This window comes from Malus sylvestris, chromosome 4 (assembly GCF_916048215.2).
Source record: "Malus sylvestris chromosome 4, drMalSylv7.2, whole genome shotgun sequence".
Taxonomy (NCBI): Eukaryota; Viridiplantae; Streptophyta; class Magnoliopsida; order Rosales; family Rosaceae; genus Malus; species Malus sylvestris.
The window spans coordinates 27611579-27630787 of record NC_062263.1 but is presented as its reverse complement, the minus strand read 5'-3'; the positions used below and the strand labels follow the sequence as shown (position 1 = coordinate 27630787).

At 35.7% G+C, this 19209-nt stretch overlaps 3 protein-coding genes across 5 annotated transcripts; all 3 read left to right on the top strand.

Annotated features, from left to right (window-relative positions):
- The first annotated feature begins 5007 nt into the window (after positions 1–5007).
- LOC126618992 (uncharacterized) lies at positions 5008–10287 on the top strand. Of its 3 annotated transcripts, XM_050287237.1 has the most exons (11): positions 5012–5217; positions 6003–6122; positions 6204–6312; positions 6612–6863; positions 6946–7058; positions 7331–7395; positions 7547–7797; positions 7872–8028; positions 8215–8255; positions 8338–8526; positions 9889–10287. In XM_050287237.1, the coding sequence occupies exons 1-10, from the start codon at positions 5113–5115 to the stop codon at positions 8475–8477; spliced, it is 1353 nt and encodes a 450-aa protein (XP_050143194.1). In that variant the 5' UTR covers positions 5012–5112; the 3' UTR covers positions 8478–8526; positions 9889–10287. The 3 variants fall into 3 exon arrangements, with proteins under 3 accessions (XP_050143195.1, XP_050143194.1, XP_050143193.1); XM_050287236.1 differs by lacking the exon at positions 9889–10287 and having other exon boundaries at positions 8338–8731; XM_050287238.1 differs by lacking the exons at positions 6003–6122; positions 6204–6312; positions 9889–10287 and having other exon boundaries at positions 5008–5217; positions 8338–8731.
- Positions 10288–11850: 1563 nt separating this feature from the next.
- Positions 11851–12661, top strand: LOC126618991 (rapid alkalinization factor-like). The gene has a single exon (XM_050287235.1). The coding sequence runs from the start codon at positions 12103–12105 to the stop codon at positions 12463–12465; it is 363 nt and encodes a 120-aa protein (XP_050143192.1). The 5' UTR covers positions 11851–12102; the 3' UTR covers positions 12466–12661.
- Positions 12662–17026: 4365 nt separating this feature from the next.
- On the top strand, positions 17027–19149 carry LOC126618990 (REF/SRPP-like protein At3g05500). Its single transcript, XM_050287233.1, has 3 exons — positions 17027–17267; positions 17933–18157; positions 18530–19149. The coding sequence occupies exons 1-3, from the start codon at positions 17226–17228 to the stop codon at positions 19013–19015; spliced, it is 753 nt and encodes a 250-aa protein (XP_050143190.1). The 5' UTR covers positions 17027–17225; the 3' UTR covers positions 19016–19149.
- Positions 19150–19209: the final 60 nt, after the last annotated feature.

Sequence of the window (19209 nt, the reverse complement as noted above, 5' to 3'; positions counted from 1 at the left end):
TAACAACAACAACAACAAAACATTATCTCATTAAGTGGTTTGCTGTATAACTGCTAGAACGTCATTGTACTCAGTTTTACGCCAAGTATTCTTTTAAGTCTTTCTAGGTCTTCCTCTACATTTTTTACCTTGAGGTTCTGTCTCATAGTTGCATCTTCTAAGCAAAGTTTCTATAGATCATCGGTTCACATGTTTAAACCACCTTAACCGATCTTATCTCGTTTAATCAAATAACTACAAAAATTGGCACTTTCCTAAAAATAAAACAAAAACTGTGCTGCTATGCAGCTGTTGTATTACTCTATGCAAAATTTTACCCACCTACAAAAACAGTAAACTCCACTTCTTTTCAGATAAATGAATTCTGAAGCTTCCGACCAAAAAAATGAATTCTGAAGCAGCTCAAAGGGGTAAGTGTGGTACAAGGTTTTGCCATATATATGCAGGAAGACAGGAAGAAGATATAATGAATTATTGAAATGAACGATGCGTCCATTCCAATAATTCATTAGAGAATCTTAATCAAAAAAGAAATCCATCGATTCATTAGAGAATCTTAATATATAAACAAACACTTTATATTTATATATTCAATCACTTGAGCCTAAATACTGTCCCCATTTGCATATTCTTCCTGACGAGTTTCTGGGAAATTACCATCTAACAATCTGGAACCTGGTTCCCTTTAATCCAATCAACAAGCTCCCATCACAAATACCCTGTTATTTTTCCTTTAGGCCGTTCACACTGCAACAGAGGTTTTGTGACGTTTGATATCAAACGTAGTTATAAACACTTTTAGTTGTCAAAAAACATTTTTAATCATTTTAAAAATAATATCAAACAAGCTTTAAGCGTTATTCACTACGGAAGACCTCAATTAGCCTTCATTTACGTTAGTTGTCTGAAATTTAGGTGGCAAGATCACATATGAGGGCCCTTATTTTATTCGAACAAAACATTAAGACCCTTTTAAGCGTAGTTTTGGCATGGTTTTGTACAAATCATTACACAAAGTAGTTAACATATAAACGTATACATACATACATATATATATATATATATATATATATATATATATCCATGAAAAAAAAATGATAAAAACTAAATCTGCACGACATTTACAGCATCCGTTGGGAGTCATGAATATAATTGCTGCTGATTCCTTTTATCCTAGGCTGTAAACAAAGCTATTTATCTGATAAAAATGGGGAACGCCTCTGGAGTCTGGGGCCATGTTGCCCCCCTTCATCGACGGCTCTGGTTAGCTGTTTAACCCTTTAACCACCGTAGATCACATGCACAGCTAACAAGGAATATTATATATATATATGTATGTATGTATGTATATATATATGTATGTATGTATATACATGTATATACACTTTTTCTTGGGTGAACAGTGTCCTTCTTTGCACAATAGCAATGACAAGGCCCTAATTTTGCAAGCACAACTCTAAGTTAACCAGAAAGCCATGCCTACAGGTTGTAATTTGGCCTGCACTTGCACTCGCAAGTACACAATGTTCTCTGTCCCTTTTCTCAAACTGTTCGACTTCTTTGCTTCTTTTGGTTGAGTTGATCAGCCTCACTTCACAAGAATCAAGAGGCGTGGCAGGTTGAGCATTGCACTCCATACTCCTTTGGATAATGAACAGTACACATTTCTGGAGGATCAAATGGGAGAGGGGATTTTTAGTGCACATGAGGAAAGTTCGATTCAATTATTTAAAGGGAATTTTATCGAAAAATTTCCGATACTGTTCATTTTAACGAAAAACCATATTTTTACACTAAAAAGTCAATCTTGGTACTATTCACTTTACCCTTTATTTTGTCATTTTCGTTAAAACTCAAAGTTTTCAAACTCTTTTCATTAATTTTCTTTTATTTAAATGGTAGGGTTGGAATTGGATATGTTTGTTTGTTTTCATTTGGGAGGGAACTGGAATAGGGGGATCAATCATTACAACCTTAAGTGTGGGTGATTAGTTGGGATGATGTTAATTAGGTTGGTAATGACCCCAATCATGACACATTAATACAATGATGCAAGCACCTCAAGCTACGCTATATGATATGGTTTTTACCTAATCCAGATCCTCTTCGGATCTTTGTGTCAGGAGCCAACAGACTAAGAAATCCGGATTACTCAATTTAAATTATGCGATCCTCATTAGCACATCTCATTAACCCATCTCACATAAAATCTAGCCTTTAATGGTCCGAATCTCTTTCTTTCTCTTCAACAACCTGGATTCTTTGGTCCGTCAGCTCCGGATACAGAGTTTCTATAAAGGATTTGAATTCATTTTTACCATTGCATAACCAAAGCTACTTAAAACTTTTTGTGCCTAAGATGCTATTTAAACACATAAAACTAATCACATTGTTGATACCGTCTCCAATACAAGTGAGGTTCAAATACAATGACAAAAGTCACCTGTAATATTTGAGAGTGCCTAAGGCCCTTAATACAATGCGATCAATTTCAGTAATGTTATTTGAACACTTAAATTTGAGACTAACATCATTGCTGACACACCCTTTAATACATAAGGGTTTCACAAACAATAATACGAGTCGTATACATGTATTAGAGGAGCATCAAAAATGTAATTAGTTTTGTGTTTAAATAATATTATCGAGGATAAAGTACTAATTAGATAGAGATTAAAATTAGGGAGATGTCTCCTTAAAATGAAACCATGTCCCATAAATATTGCATAATATGGGATTTGAGCCCCATGCTATAAGTTGGTGTAAAAGTGAAAGTGTAGTTGGTTATGACCATCAAAAAATATGTGCTGGGTAGCACTTTGGCTTTATTTCCTTTTTCTTAAACTCAAATCTTCTCAACTTAAACCAAATCCAAAACATCATGAAAACAGTATATAAAAAGACAAAAAAACATAATGAAAAGTTGAAACTATCACAATAAAGCGTGAAGCTAATACAATCACACAAATTTATAATTGTGATAGTTTCAAACGCAGGAACGGCTGATGCTAGCATATCTCTCGTATAATTAAATAACATGATCAAACCTACCCAACAAAGTGTTTGATAATATTCATATGTTTGTGTAGCTTTAGAACTTGTTTGGAAATAATTTTAAAATGTCTAAAAACATTTTTAGTGAGAATGTTTTTGAGTTTCAACAACACTTGAAGTACTTCAAGTTTTTTTCTTCATAATTTACTTGTATATTTTACTAAAAATTAATTCCAAAAGTATTTTTATAAAAAAAATTTACAGTCATTTGAAAAACATTGACAAACACACTCTAAACATGCAAAAGCAATTTTGTCTAATAAAACGCAACATTTGAGCCGTATTGTTGCCATAAAAAAGTTGAAAACGACAGGCCGTAGTACACAAGTAGATGGAGGCTTGCGTTTGGTTGGTGGGTTTGAGAAGTGTAGCGTGTTTGTATAGACCAAGGCAAAGGACCAATGAAGAGTTGACACAACAGCCTCCTCACATTTAATAATGTATTGACATGTAAACAAAAATTATACACAAGCATAAAATATATATGTTGACCGGTACGTCATATGACGGTAAACCATACACTACATAAATAGTTTTGAATATAAACGATTCATTATTTGGTTAATTAGTTTCGTCTCGCTCTTCTTTTTGGTTTCGTGGTTTAGGATGCTCTCATTTTACTAGCCAATTCTAACCACTAAGATATTTCAATTGTATCAATTAACAACCATTAATGGAGAGTTTACTCTACGGAGAACTACTCAAGTTAGTCAATATCAACTTATGCGGTCAAAATTTAAAGATATGCTACGATGAGTCGCCCACGAGTGTATGCATGACTTTCAACGGTTAAACTCTAACCGTTGATATATGCGGAACCCTTAATACATCAATGGTTAGATTGAAGGTGGAAAATGCTAGAAAACTTGTAAAATTACTCCACATGTTTGTGAGAACTATTCTCCTTCTAAGAATTGTAAGGATTTTGATTAAATCTAAGCTTGTTCAAGCTTGTAAAGTTTTTCTTTAAAAAAAAAATTAAATGCAAGCTTTATATATATACAGTGAGAGGGGCCTATAACCCAACAAACCCAACTAAGTAAATACCCACCTGACCTAGCAACTCCAGCCGAATCCTCTTAATCAGGGTCAACATCTCCTTTAAGGTACCCAAGCGTTGCAAAACTACAACCCAAATAAGGGCTTGTTTAGAAAGTGCTTTTAAATTACCATAAAGGCTTTTAAAGAAAATAATTTGGATTCATAAGCATTTGAAGTGCTTCTTGTAAGAAACACTAGTTATGTGCGTCTCCTAAAGTTTTAGCAAGATTCACTTGTATTTTTACCAAGAATTGGATTAAAAAACATTTTCACTTAAATTGCTTTCAGCCATTTAAAAGCACTTCTTAAATGAGCCCTATGTCCATGTGTGGGACTAAGGGACTGTTTATGCAAAGACTAAAAGCGCTTTTTTTTTTTTAAATAAAAAAACATTTTTGGCTAGTTTGACATCAAATTTTTCTATATTACAGGAGCGGGTTACTAAAAATAACTTATTAAGTGTTTTTTTAGAGAACACTTCAAGTGATTTGAGTTGCTTCTTACTTAAAGCTCTTATAATGGAAGTGATTTTGTTGTAAACAAGTTTAATGTTTTATTAAAAACCCAAGTTTGAACATTCATGCTTCTCTAAAAAGCATTTGACTTATTTAGAAATATTTTTAAAATGACTAAAAATACTTTCGAACTCACTAAAAACACTTATGTTAATATTTAGCTGTTAATATTTAGCAAAAGAAGCTAAAACTTTCCTTGTACTACAGGAAGCAGGCATTTCAAGTGCTTTTTAAGAAAGCACTTAAATTTTTTTTTATTAAAAATATCAATGTTCTTCTAATAACCGCTACTGAAAAAAGTGCTTTGTAGAAAAGCATTTATAAGTTTAGCCTTGAAAATGTGTTTTAAGTTCTTCTAATAAAAAAGCCCGCAAGTAAAACGGGCCTTGAAAAAGCTCGAGAGTAGTTCCATTCCATTGATACTTTGGTCCAAAACCGAGTAAATCCTTCCCGCCAATGCCAAGTTACAGAGCGCGGCGCTCTTCGTCTGCGACCGATAGAGATGGAGTTCAGTGTGAGCGGCAACGCCCTGAAGACCTTCGCCCGCTCCATCACGTGCCTCGCACGCATCGGCAACGAACTCGCCGTCCAAGCTTCTCCTTCTCAGGTTCGCTCACGAACTTCCCTTTTTCCACTTTCCCTCGCATTTTCCCTCCCTCCAAACACTCCACACAGTCTTTACTTATCAGTAATTAATTAACACCGCACGCCTCAAATTCGTGCGTGTTTCTTGTTAATGCGGTTTTAATGCAACGAAATTGATGAATTACCTAGTTAATTAATTTCAATTTTATGCAGAATCGGGCCGTTAATTTCAGCAGTTGTTTGCATTTTATTGTTGTAATTGTGATGAAGCTTGATGGTAGAATCAATTTTAGTGCCGTTAACTACAAGTCTGTGGCGCGATTCGATCGAGTTCTCATATCATTTAGTACTACTGGCAATTTGTATTTTGAAGCAATTATCTGTTGGTAGATGGTGATGAGTATTTAAGGTTTTGCTTGTGCATTTTAGGGTTTTGGAAAAGATCTGCATGCTAAGTTATTAAATTTATCCGGGGTTTAGATGAATCGTTTGTGAGTAGTTAAGGAAATTAGTAAACGGATGCTAGGTTTGCTTCCAATTGAAGCTCAAATTCATTGTTACTTTTGGTTTGAAATGTATCCTAATTTGGGGATTGGCTGGTTTATGTTTGGTATTCAGTGAAAAGAGCTCTTGAGGTTCTCGGTATATAATCGACCGTCTACTTCATAGTTTGTTTTGTTAACCTGCGTACTGATTTTTGTGAAATATAATGGGTGGACATAATTGGAGACCAAAATCGAGAAAATGAGTTACTAATGATTTTGATACCACCACAGCTTTACTAAAGATTTTATTCTATTGTTCCAGCTTGCTTTGCATTCCCTCAATACGTCACGTTCTGCCTATCAATCGAGCACATTTAAGCCTGATTTCTTTGACGTCTATACTGTAACTGGTAATCAAGTGCAATGTAGTGTGCTTTTAAAGGTCAGACATCATCTTTCTATGGAATTGTGTTGTTTAACAGGTTTGAATAACGTGGTAATCTTACTGACATAGTTTGTTCAGGCTGTTTGCTCTGTGCTTAGGACACCTTTAGCAAGTATAGATAATTTGAGCGTGAAATTGCCTGATCCCGATGCATCAAAACTGCAATGGACTTTACAGTGCTTCAGTGGTAAATTATCCTTTTTCATGTTATGTGCTGTTGATTTTTTATACAAAATTTGGTATGACAGAATTCAATCAACTTTTTGTAGCTGATTTAACTTCTATTCACAATCAAAACGAGGGGGCTTCTGGAATTGTAATTTGAGCACACCAATAAAATTTAGAATGCGTTGAGTTTTGTTGTGTAGATGGGTCATGATGTCGTACTAGACAATTTCATTTTGCAGCTTTCCTTATCACATAATTTTCCTTTTATATATGTCGTTCACTTTCCATCATTTTAAACTTCATACCTACATTTTGCAGGTATGAAAAAAACCTATTGGATTAGTTGCAATGTTGAACCCGATATACAACATTTGTCTCTTGATAGGAGAAAATTCCCAAGCAGCTTAGTGGTGAGACCCCGAGATCTGAACAGATTGCTTGCTAATTTTCAGTCATCGCTTCAGGAGATTACAGTCATAGCAACAGAACCCACTTCCTTGCCTTCTGATGCAGCAAGTGAAATTGGAGGAAAAGCTGTTGAACTTAGAAGTTATATTGACCCAACCAAAGGTAATAAGGATTTTGCATCTCAGTTTCTTAAAATTGAAATTACCACAAAGAGGATGTTTATGCTTCAATTTTTGACCAGCAGACAGTGATTCGTCACTGCATACTCAACTATGGATAGATCCTACCGAAGAGTTTGTGCAGTATACCCACACTGGAGACCCCATAGATGTGACATTTGGTGTGAAGGAGTTGAAGGTTAGTAAATTTGTTGTCTGGGATCTAATTGTATTTGAATTTGTTTACACTGTGAACAGCATTGTCCAATTTGATAAGCCTTGTCTTTTAGATAGAGATAACATCCAGCTAATTACTGTTGTTATCATCCCAATTACCTTCATTGGTTGAGGCTTTCTAGTAAGGTGTATAGACTTCCCAGGCTATTTTTTTCTAGGGTGCTTCACATTCTTTTTAGCTGAATCCTAGGTCCTCCAATTTGTCATTTCATTTTTTTTCTTGAATTATTTCAGGCGTTCCTTTCTTTCTGCGAGGGCTGTGAAATTGACATCCACTTATATTTTGAGAAAGCTGGACAGTAAGATATACCTAGTTTCTTTATCTTCCGCTTGCATTCTTTTTCCTGTATCCCATGACGAGTTTGAGCTAAGAGCTTAAAGCTCATATGCAAGTATTATATTTAGCAAACTGTGACTTAAAGATTGGTTAATTATATGTTGGGATTGCAGGCCTATTCTAATGGCACCAAAGTTTGGTCTAGATGATGGGTCCACTTCAAATTTTGATGCTACGCTTGTACTTGCAACCATGCTAGTGTCACAACTGCATGAAACCAATCCCGCAGAACCTCCACAAGCAGCTACGGAAATGCACATTCGGGATGAGCATGGGACAGGGTCAGAAGCACGACGAGAAAGGTGTAGGCCAAGTGGTTCTGAGCATCCATCTGACCACACCAGAATTTGGTCTGATCTTTCAGGTAACAGTTTCTTCAATGTTTTAATAGTGACAAGATGTTGTACTCTTATTTGTTAACTGTTTTTCCTTTTTCAGGAAGTGGTGCAAGAAGTGGCAACGGCGCTGAAGGAGGACAGGTTCAAGGGGAAAGAAATTTGAATGCTAATGGACAGAGAGAAGTCCAAAGGATGAGTAAACTGCATATTTCGAATCCTGCATCTGCTGGGGGAAATGAGCCTGTGGATCCCAATGCGTATCCTAAACCTCACTATTTGCTTCAGTTTTTGCTTATATGATAATTCTGAAAGTTTTCTTGTTCCATTACGACTTCTGTCCCAGTCCGTATTTGTTTCTCTCATGTGGGTCGGACCAAAGTCATTGCATGATGAAATATATTCTTCATCTATTACAAAATCGTTCTCTTGACTTGTCATTCTAGCTGCCACCCTGAGGAAAATGATCATATGGAAGAACCTAGAGGTTTGTAAGAAAATAGTTAGGTTAATCTTGCTTGTTTTATACAACTGTAGTAACTAAAGCTTGTGCATTCTGTTTCTTCCAGATAGATCACAAATTAACGGCGGTGGGTTTTCACAACACCATCCTAGTAACTGGGTAGACGCAGATGAAGACGACAGTGATGAGGATGAAGAGAATGACCTTTGTATTCAGGCAACACCACCATACTATGAAGAACAGTAGGTTCGTGGCTGGAGTGATGGTTGGCCAAATTTCTTCTTGCTCTCATGTTGTAAGTCTTATCTTTCTCCTCAAATGACATGCTTTAGTTCTAATTTCCTTCTTGTCAAGTACTTAGCTTTACATATTGAGCACGACTGCTTTGTGTTTTAGTTTGAAGGATTAATGGATTATGCAATTATTTAAATAGAATTAAGTACCAGAAATGGATCAGAAATTGTGAAATATATCATTAAATTCAAATGGTTGTTGATATAGTTTGTTTGCACAAAACTGTGAAACGATTCGTGGTGTCAATGTTACCAAAATTGGTGGGTTTGGATCAAGAATTCACACACGGACGTTGATCCGTCACCATCACACAGCAGCTTATAGGACCCCTACTGTTTTCATTGCCTTAAATGTGAATCAGATCTTAGTGTTGATTTAACATTACCTCTCTGATCTCTATTGCAATGAAATTCTGTCTGCCTTGAGATGGTTTTCCCGTACAACTGGTAACGAAAACAGTCGGAAAATTTCAGTTGCAGTGAATTCCTGCCTCTCTATTGCAGTTATTTCCTGCCTTTTTCTCACTTCAACGTTCAGCCATAGAGGACACACGATGCTTGGTGTAGAAACACGGTGTTTAGGGAGTTTGTTATTAGTTTGGAATGCTGTCACCGTAGCATCTGGGACTTTCTGTCTCCAACTTAGGACCGTTCTTTGGATTGCTTATTCAATTTAGGACCTTTCAAGTCGTTGATTGTGAAATCTTAAAAACCTGCAGTTGGGACCCACTTACACCTAGTCGGCTAGTTATCTCAAGAATTTTGGGGCGGTATGTGTTTTTCTAGTTAATGTCAGCATGAACCCTGAACATAGCTACGTGCCACGATGTATTATTTGCTCGTTCTTTTTTAATCTTTTGGCACGCATGGACTGCAGGTTGAGTTTTGGCACCTGATATATATATATATATATATATATATATATTAACAAACGATATTATTTACATTAAAGAGAGAAAGGGATGTGTTTAGCCTCATAATGGGCTAGCAATAATGTGGTTCAAATTCGCTTTTAGCGAGAATCAAACTTAAGACCTTTCACTTACCAATGAAGAGAAATACACTAGACTGTAGTATTAAGTGGCAGCACCTTGAGCTATTTTAGATACATTAATTAAATAATAATTTGGGGTGAGGGCACTTCTGTCCATCTGTGAGAATGTCTCTTCATCCGTTTCAACCTTTGAATTTTTTTACCAAAAAACGTTCACTTCCAAAAACAAAATTTTAAAAATGATGAGGCAAGATTCACGAGGAAACAGGAATTTAATTAAAAAATTGCACATATTATTTCTTTTAAAAAAGTATAATATAATAGTTTACTTTGTGAAAAATAAAGGAAGCGAAATTAAAAATATTTGTAGGGGGAAGAGTTTGGTAAGGGACCAGCTGGCTTGAGGGGGACTGAGGATTTGGTGTTGGGACGCGCAAACACCGTCCTAGCGATCTGCGGCGGGCCCGCGACCTATCTAACGGCTACGGCACGTAGCCGCCTAATCTAACGCCGCTTATTTAAACAAGGTAACCGTTGTTCCTTTTCAGAATGGTCAGACTCATAGCCATATGATAAAAAAGCGCGGGTATTTAGTTGAAAACAATAGCAACTATAGACTCGTGCTATATGCAAATGTCAATGGCATACACATGAAGAAGAATTATTCCAACATTTCTACGTGGATCCAACTCAACTTTTCAATTTTTTGTTTTTTCCTTTTTGATGGAATGATTCAACTCATATATTGGATTTGATTAGATCGGATAAATGATCTCCGTGGTAGTAAGTTATTTGGAAGATAGCTCCAGTAGTAAGAAAAGAATTATTTAAACACTTGTGATGTAATTCGTTAACAAATTTAGTTCAAAAATGATTTTCTGTTAAATGCAGGAGTAAAAACGTATTTCCATCTCTCTTCTTCTTTTTTGTAATTTGTATCTTCACCTTGTTCTCGTCTTTCTCTCTATGTGTAATCATTTTAACGAAAATATCATTTTTGGACTAAATTTGCTAATGGATTATACCACAAATGTTCCTAATTTTTTTTAGTATGAGGATTATCTTCCGAATGTCTTATCACCACGAAAACTAGCTGTCCTATTACGTTTGGTAAATTAGTGCAGTCGTAATGGATGAAAAACGAAGAGTAAAATGGGGGACGGTTAACAACTACAAGTGAGGTAATACAAAACTTACAAAGGGCACAATAATGACTAGCTATTACTCACTGATAAAATATTAAATAAATTATCAAATAAATAAATAAAAGAGAGAAACAGGTAGGAATAAGATTAGGAGGGGGAAAACGTGTTTCGGTTAACGATTCTTTGGATGGACGTGCCCACTTGGGATAGGTGTAATGTAAAACCCTAGATGCCGTCTTCCATCCTCTCTCCTCTTCTCTCTCTGATCTCCATTTTTTTAAAAAGACACAACCAGTCAACCATTTGTGATTCTTAATAGTAGGTTGGGTTATGAATGCGCATATGATTTTGCTTCTAATTACTAGGTTTGCCATTTGGTTTATGTAATTTGGTGTGAGTTTGATTATTACAATGAGCAATTTAACTCGCTAACGTTATTGTTGTAAAAAGAAAAGTAATCAATCCCAAAATAAATAATAAAAGAATTCAGAAAAAAAAAGAAAAAAAAAACATGCATTAACATAGCCATATTGAATAACAAATAAGCTCTCTTTGTCCTCTCAAGTTCGAATTCCCTCTCGTGGTTGAGGAAATTGTAGCAATTGTCTTTCAACGTTAACCTAATTGGAGTAATGGTCCATCAACTAAAAACACTTGATCATTGGTCCCTTAACTCATCAAAGCATACAACCATGGTTCTTTTTGTCAACTTCATTACAACTTCCATAAAAAAAAGTATCATACACGTAAGACTGAATCAATGAGAAAATATAGAAAACCAAATTAAAAAATTGTAACAGTGATCCCTTAACTTTAATCCAATTGAAGAAATTGTCCCTTAACTTTGACCAAATTGGACCAATAGTTCCTCAACTTTAATCCAATTGTAGCGATGATATTTCTAATGTGACTTATTTTGACTAAAATGATCATAACTGCACGTTTTGGTAAGTTAAAAGATCAGTGATCACATATTTTTAGTTAAAAGATTATTACTCAAATTAGATTCAAGTTCACAAACTATTGCTATGATTTTCTTCATATTTTAAGGGAGTTTAAAATAAATTATCGCTAGCTTCAGTTTGAAAGAAAAAAATAAACCCTCAAAGGGGCACCATTGTAAATAATGCCCAATTCCAATGTCATTTGTTGACAACGGGCCTCTTATAAGTCCTTAACCGAGATTTAGCTCTTGTCTAATTTCCTTTGTCCTCGCTCTCCCTCTCTCTCTCTCTCTCTCTCTCTCTCTCTCTCCCTACGGGTAGAGATAATCAACAAACAAAAGGAAACACAGAGCAAGCAATTAAAATAAAGAAGAGACCAAGAGAAAGCAACAAGTAAAGCAGCTCAAGCAAAAATCAAAGAAAGCATTCAGCTTTGAAGAAAATCAACAAACAAAGAAGAAAGAGCGAGTGAAAAAGCTTCTTACTTTGGCAGAAATGGCTAGTCTGCACAGCTTCTCGCTCCTCCTCCTGATCTGCGCCTCAATCTTGGTGGTGGGTTCGTCAAATGGGGACCAGCACCACCTCTCCTGGATGCCCGCCGCCGACGCCAAGTCAGCCTCCTGCAAGGGCTCCATAGCCGAGTGCGCCTTGGCTGCCGGGGATGATGAGGAGTTTGACATGGACTCGGAGATCAGCCGTCGCATCTTAGCCACCACCAAGTACATCAGCTACGGTGCGCTGCAGAGGAACACCGTGCCTTGCTCCAGGCGCGGCGCCTCCTACTACAATTGCAAGCCCGGGGCCCAGGCCAACCCCTACAACCGCGGCTGCAGCGCCATCACAAGGTGCAGGAGTTAAATTCCTTTTCTTTTTTTCGTTTTTTGTTTCTTTGTTTTTGTTTCTTTGTTTTTGTTTTTGTCCATTTGGAAATGGGGTTTGATTGTTATACATGAACAAAGGGAGAGAAAGTTGGGGTTTGGATTTGGAGGTGATGTGTCATTGTTTTTGTTGTTAATTAATGGAAATATTGAAGTTATCAAATCATATTTTGCAATGACTGTTGTAAAAATTAATAATTTGCTAGTCTTTTTTCTTCGAATTTTGTAGTTTTTGCCTCTCTTTTGAATGAACCCTTTTTGATATATTAGTCATTCTTAGAGGGAGAGGGCGAGTTTTGAATGTTGCTTCTTTGCGACCAAAATCACGATTCGAGTTGTGAAAACAATTTTACTGCAAAGCAAGAGTAAAATTGCGTACGATACACGTCTTCCTCCCGACTCTTTGGCTTGGGATCACTCTTTAGTAGTAGATAGTGTAGCTATAGAAAATTATTCCCCCTCTCATTTTTTCATGACCAACATATCCTTGTCTCTATAGAAAATTACATGTGATAAATTATGTATTTTGTTCATGAAAGTTAGCATCTTTTGGGGACTTGTGTTTGATGGGATGTAGTGTTGGAGTGTGCTAGTTGTGGAAAATCCTCTTCCCAATCCTGGTGCTCGGCTTCTTCTCATTTTCTTCTCAAACAAGAAAAAGGAAAACCAAAAAAATAGGAAGTTAGATTGAGACATAAACAAAGCAAATGACAAAGTATCAAGAGAACAAAGAGAAATTGGTGACTTGTGATGACAAGAAAGATGTAAATTTGCAAAAAGGGGAAGAGGGACAATTCAAAGATTGGATCTCTTTTGATTCAAATTTTTTTCTATGAAATATGAATCATATTTTATATTGTTTTTTTTTCCCTTTTCTTTCAAGTTCTTTGCTTGAATGGTATTCATGCAAGAGGGACAAATAAGTTGATGGTTTCATTTGATATAAGCTCAAATTTGGATGGAGTAGATGGACATTTTCAGGGTAGAGCTAACCAAACACCAATTTTACTTCTCACCACATCTCTTTTAATTTTCGGTTGGATCCAATGAATCGAAAATAATCAATGGCCAAAAAGTAACAAGGATATGTGGAAGGTAAAAATAAGTGTGTGAATATCACTTTCCTTATTTCTACTTGCAGTTGGCAAATGTCAAAATAGAAATTTACCTACTCCGTGGATGTCACTATTGTGGGCTTTTACTGTTTCAAATGTCAATGTGTAATAGGCTTGGAATACTTCTACAGTGATTTCCCATTGGTGGAAGTTCTCAAATTTTAAACATGACGATGGACGTATTTCAAACCAATCACTCGCTAACATATGTTATGATTTTATTTCATGATAATGTGTCATTGACTTGAGATATCGGGATTGTAAGGTTATACTTTAATTGCATGGACAAAGTGAATTTGTACTTAGAGTAGAAGATCCACAAACTAGTCCTGCCAACATAGCTCCATTGAAATTGTCCTCCCCCATGTCCCCATGATCATAATGGTCTCATAACTCATAAGCCAGAAGGTCTCGATTGCACCCATCTCTTTCAAATATAATTTGAAGCTCCACATTAAATTCTTCCACGTGAAGGGTATGAAAGCAATTGAAAGTTTTGGCTTAATTGTTATGAGAGCCATGTCAATAAAAGATGATATGATCCCCATGATTTAAAATTTATGTTTTATAGGTGTGCATTGTGTTGGGTTGTTAAATGCCTTTAGGTACTCCATCACATCACTCCAATAGTAGAAGTAATGTTCACCATTTTATTTATCGTCTTCGAATCTTTAAATAAGTTTAAATTTTGAGATTTATGTCTATGCGCTACACAGTTCTCAAAATTTAAATTTATTTAACAGTAATAAAACAAATGATGAACATCACCGTCATTTGAAGATAAAGTGTAAAAATATTCTTTAATAGACATATGATCAAATTAAAGGTAATGGTTGTTTGTGGTCCCTTTTGCCAAATAAGTAGTGCCAAAAGGACACCTATGAGGTCTCTTTGGTTTTAGGCTGCCGGTAGCTTTTTGCTTGCATTATTGAGGGTTTGGAATCTCTTAGGTTTACTTTTGAAGCACTTCAACTGTTCACGATGGAAAAAATTGGATTCTTTCTTAATTTGTTTTGTATTAGTTATCCGCATGCTGAACAGTCTACTAAAATTATAGCATGCTTAAGCGCTTTAAAATGGACACAAGGAATGAGAATGCGATCAACTACTTTCCGACGTTTTTGTAATTAATTTAATAATTGAGTTTACAAGTTTTGAATTATTGTAATGTGGGATTAATAAAAATGTATGTGTGAATAAACGCACGAAATCATTCCAATTCCTAATTCTCGTAATGTTCACTAACATCCAAGGGATAATAACATCAATAATCAAATACTTTCGAGAACTTGAATTGGACCAATTAAGGAGAGTAGTTGATTCGATTCTTATTCCTTCCTTTATTCCCACATTTTTGATAAGTAACCATGCCATAAAATAATTCGGAACGCTCATGTGCTAGTAAACACACAAAAAATAAAGAATCGAAACAATTACAGTACTCAATCTTATGTTAAAGTTGGCTAATGAACTCAATAAAGTTGTCAACAAAGATGATGATATAATGGTGATGTCATTGCATAAACTAGTTAACTTGACTGTGATTTTCATAGTATTTAAAATGGAGTTGGTGGAAATTTATATTGAAACAATATTTGGTAGGTAAAAAGTAACAAATTGAGTTAAAAATGGCTTCTGTGACTGCATTTTGTGCACTATCATTTAAGTGGTGGTAATGCTCATCATCTTATTTATTATCGTTTAATGAGCTTAAATCTTGAGATCTGTGTAATAGATAGAGATAAATCTCGAAATTTAAACTTATCCAACAATAATAAATATGACAGTGAACATTACCAACATCATCATCACTTGAGAATTAGGTTTAGTGTTTAAGGTGGACAACTTGATATAAATTCAGTTTGGTTTGTGCTGAGCTACTTTAACCTGTTGAGAATAAATCAATTATCGGAAGAAGTGTTTTGCGTAGGCTTATAAGTAAGTTGAATCATTACATTTATTACCAATTAATTTTAGGGAGTTTTAACAAAATAATCCCGGTACTTTTTACTTTTAACGAAAAACCATATTGTTAACTTTAACTGGCAGTATTCACTATACTTTAAAAAGGTATTTTCGTTAAAAGAAAAGTTTTTTTGGATTTTTCGTTAATTTTCCTTTAATTTTATGATAAACCAACTTTCTTCACAATATCATAATTATATTGTCTCACGTACAAAGCCTAATAGCCGCACATGATCCATATTATCTCATTTGTGATGTGAGACTCCAACCAAGCCGCTAGTACACAAGCAGACCAGTTCAGAAGATTTCCCCCACACCCATATGTGTTTGCCAGAAAACCAAGTGAAAGTATTTAATGTTGCAGAAACTGAAAACCGGATAACCTGATTATGTTTTCCTTTTCCCTTCCGTTAATAAATGAAAACCTAGTAGTTAGAGAGATTTTTCAATGTGATCAGAACATAAAGTAGTATATCACGTGTCATTATATAAATAATATAATATGTGTGTTAAAAAGTTAATAACTTAAAATATAAAATTTTCCACCATTTGTATAAAAATACGTGATGTATCTTCTGTATTCCCGTCACAATGAAAAATTTCTCTAATAGTTGAGACAGCGTTTTGTATACGACTACTCCATGCGGCATCTCCATCTATCAATCGGGTGAGAAAAAAAGTAAGGATGAGAGGAAAAAAATAATACATGGTGTCTTTTTGTGTGGTCGTATTATCATGTGATCTGACAGCCAGATAAACCTTAGAATTTTTTTTTCTAATATTTGAACTAACCATGAGCTTGAATTGAACACTAATTTGGGAAAATTTTCAAAATCAACCAAATTTTGGATGGACCATGTTATAGAATTTACCCTTTTCTTTGAATTTTAGAAAGTTTCATTCGAGGAGGATGTGAGTGTTGCTCGAGTGACATATTTTTAAATTTTTGAAAAATAGATTAAAAGCCCTTAATCACTAGAGATTTGGCTTACTTGCATGTATTTTATACAATCACAATCTCGATGATCAGATGATGATTGCATTTCAGATGATGATTATATTAAACACATATATAATAACAACATTAGTTTTCCAAATTTTTTCATTATAAAAATGCTAGGAATACCATATTTTTATATCATATTTTGTAAATCACATAATATGAAGATTAATGGTTGAAACGCCACATCCTATAGTCTACAATATATAATTCAAGTAAAAAGTCTTTCTAGCATCGTCATTTCCATTATATATTTGGGCCTTAAAGTCCAAAGATTCTCAATGCCTCATATTATTATATTGGACCTTGAAACCTAACCCACCTTGACCCAGTGGGTCAAGCACGACCCAAGAACCTTCTCGAACTTAGCCCCACCGCCAAAAGGTCCAAAACGTCATTCTCCCCACGCAGTCAACGGCTTAGCGTTGACGGACTCCTTCCCCGCCAAACAACAAACTTTCACACGGAGTTCGGATTCGGTTGGCGTCGCCGAAACACACGGCCACCGATCATTTCTTAATTGCTAAGATTTAACATTGGTTTTTTTCCTCCTATAAAACCCTAGTCGTCGTCCTCCAAATCTCCAACAAATTACAGCAAAAACCCAATCTTTACCTTCAATTTTCAATTCCAACCAACGAGAAAGAAAAGCATTCGGTTATGGCCCAGGAAGACTTGAGCGTGCCGGTGCAGCAACAGATGGTATGAACCGTGAAATTCCTTCTGATTTTCCTTGTTGTGTTATTTATTTGTTGATTTTTGGAAGATATTGGTGGTGTTTGGATGCCCAGAAAATTTTGAAATTGAGAAGTTGACGGGGTTTTGAGAAAATACCCATGTGTTGTTATTAGCAATTTCTTTGATAGTGTTTGGATGCCCAGAAAGTTTTGGAATTTAAATTATCATGGGATTGGGGTTTTAAGATTTTCCCTAGTAATTTACCCTTTGTTCTTATTAGCAATTTATTTGTTCATTTTGGTTGGAGTTTGATAGTGTTTGGCTGCCAGGAAATTTGGAATACAAAATATAATGTGATCGTAAGAAAACAAGTTGTGTAGTTTTTCCCTTTTGCTCTTGCCATTTTTTAAGATAACAGTGAATAATTTTGATTAGTGTTAATTACTTATGTTTTTGTTGAAATGTTTAGGCTGAGTAGCAGTTACTTTGTTCATTTGTGATTGAGATTGGCTGGGTTTGGCTGCCTAGAAAATTTGGAAAAGAAAATATAAGGGGATTTTAAGAAATAGTAATTTACCCAAGTCATGTAATTTGCTCCTTTGTTCTTATCAATTTCTTAAATTGATAAACAAAGAGTTATTTTTTAAGTGTAATTGTATTTACTGATATTTTTTTTTGTAATTTTTTAGACCGAGGAGGAGGAACAGAGGCTCAAGTACCTCCAATTTGTTCAAGTGGCTGCTGCTCATGCCGCGGTTTGCTTCATAAACCTGTACGGTTTTGCCAAGGAAAGGTCAGGGCCTTTAAAGCCTGGTGTTGAGTCCGTGGAAGGAACGGTGAAGACCGTTGTTGGACCTGTCTACAACAAGTACCATGATGTCCCCGCTCACCTCCTCACCTTTGTGGATCGCAAGGTACTTTGATTTTTTCATGTTTCAAGGTTTTTTCCATGCTATCGTGGCGCTCGAGTTACGTAGGAATTCTTGAACCCAAGAGCTGAGAATAACCATGCTCTTAGTTACCTAGAATAGAATAACCACTTTAGAATAAACGAAACAAGTTATATTTGTCAAAAGAAGTATAACCGGTATAAATTTGATCCTCATTGCGCATCTTGATCAATGCGATCGCTTCTTTGTACATTTTGATGTGCCTTATGGTATTTGGGTTATTGTGTGGCAAATCAATGATTGCATCTATTTCGATTTCAACTAGCTTAGTTAAATTGGTGGTTGTATTACAAAGGTGCGAAGTTGTTAATTATGATGCAATTGGAACTTCTTCAGGTTGATCAATCTGTTATCAAGCTGGACAGCCGTGTGCCACCACTGGTTAAGCAAGCCTCATCCAAAGCTCTATCCGCCGCTCAAAAGGCTCCAGAGGCAGCTCGAGCGGTTGCCTCTGAGCTTAAGCGTGCCGGGGTTGTAGACACTGCCTCGAGCTGTGCTAAATCTGTCTACTCCAAGTGTGAACCCACAGCTAAAGACCTGTATGCCAAGTACGAACCACAAGCCGAGCAATATGCTGTTTCTGCTTGGCGAAAGGTGAACCAAGTCCTCCCGAAGGTGGTTGATGTTGTTGTACCAACCGCAGCGTATTGTACAGAAAAGTACAACCAGACCGTGCAGAGTACTGCGGAGAAGGGTTACAGGGTCTCCTACTATCTGCCTTTGGTTCCAACAGAGAAAATTGCCAAGGTTTTCGCCGAGAAGGCTCCCGAAGCAGAGCCTTTGCTTGCAAGTCACGGTGAAACTGAAGTCGCCACTCATTGAATGGGTTCTTCAAGTGTCGGTTTTGTTTTACCCTTTGGATTGATGATTTTATGTAAGAATTTCGGCCATCCGTTAGGCATGGTTTTTTACTCTGTGTCAAATATTTAATATTTATATATGTTTATTTGTTTTTACTACCGTCTTGTGTAACTGTGTTAAATTGCTTTACTTGGCTTTTATTGAGGACTCGTTTG

Coding starts and splice junctions, on each gene's coding strand:
- LOC126618992 (XM_050287237.1), top strand. CDS start 5,113: ATGGAGTTCAGTGTGAGCGGCAACGCCCTGAAGACCTTCGCCCGCTCC. Junction 7,396..7,546: donor TATTTTGAGAAAGCTGGACA/GTAAGATATACC, acceptor TTGGGATTGCAG/GCCTATTCTAATGGCACCAA. Junction 8,256..8,337: donor TCATATGGAAGAACCTAGAG/GTTTGTAAGAAA, acceptor TGTTTCTTCCAG/ATAGATCACAAATTAACGGC.
- LOC126618991 (XM_050287235.1), top strand. CDS start 12,103: ATGGCTAGTCTGCACAGCTTCTCGCTCCTCCTCCTGATCTGCGCCTCA.
- LOC126618990 (XM_050287233.1), top strand. CDS start 17,226: ATGGCCCAGGAAGACTTGAGCGTGCCGGTGCAGCAACAGATG. Junction 17,268..17,932: donor TGCCGGTGCAGCAACAGATG/GTATGAACCGTG, acceptor GTAATTTTTTAG/ACCGAGGAGGAGGAACAGAG. Junction 18,158..18,529: donor TCACCTTTGTGGATCGCAAG/GTACTTTGATTT, acceptor GAACTTCTTCAG/GTTGATCAATCTGTTATCAA.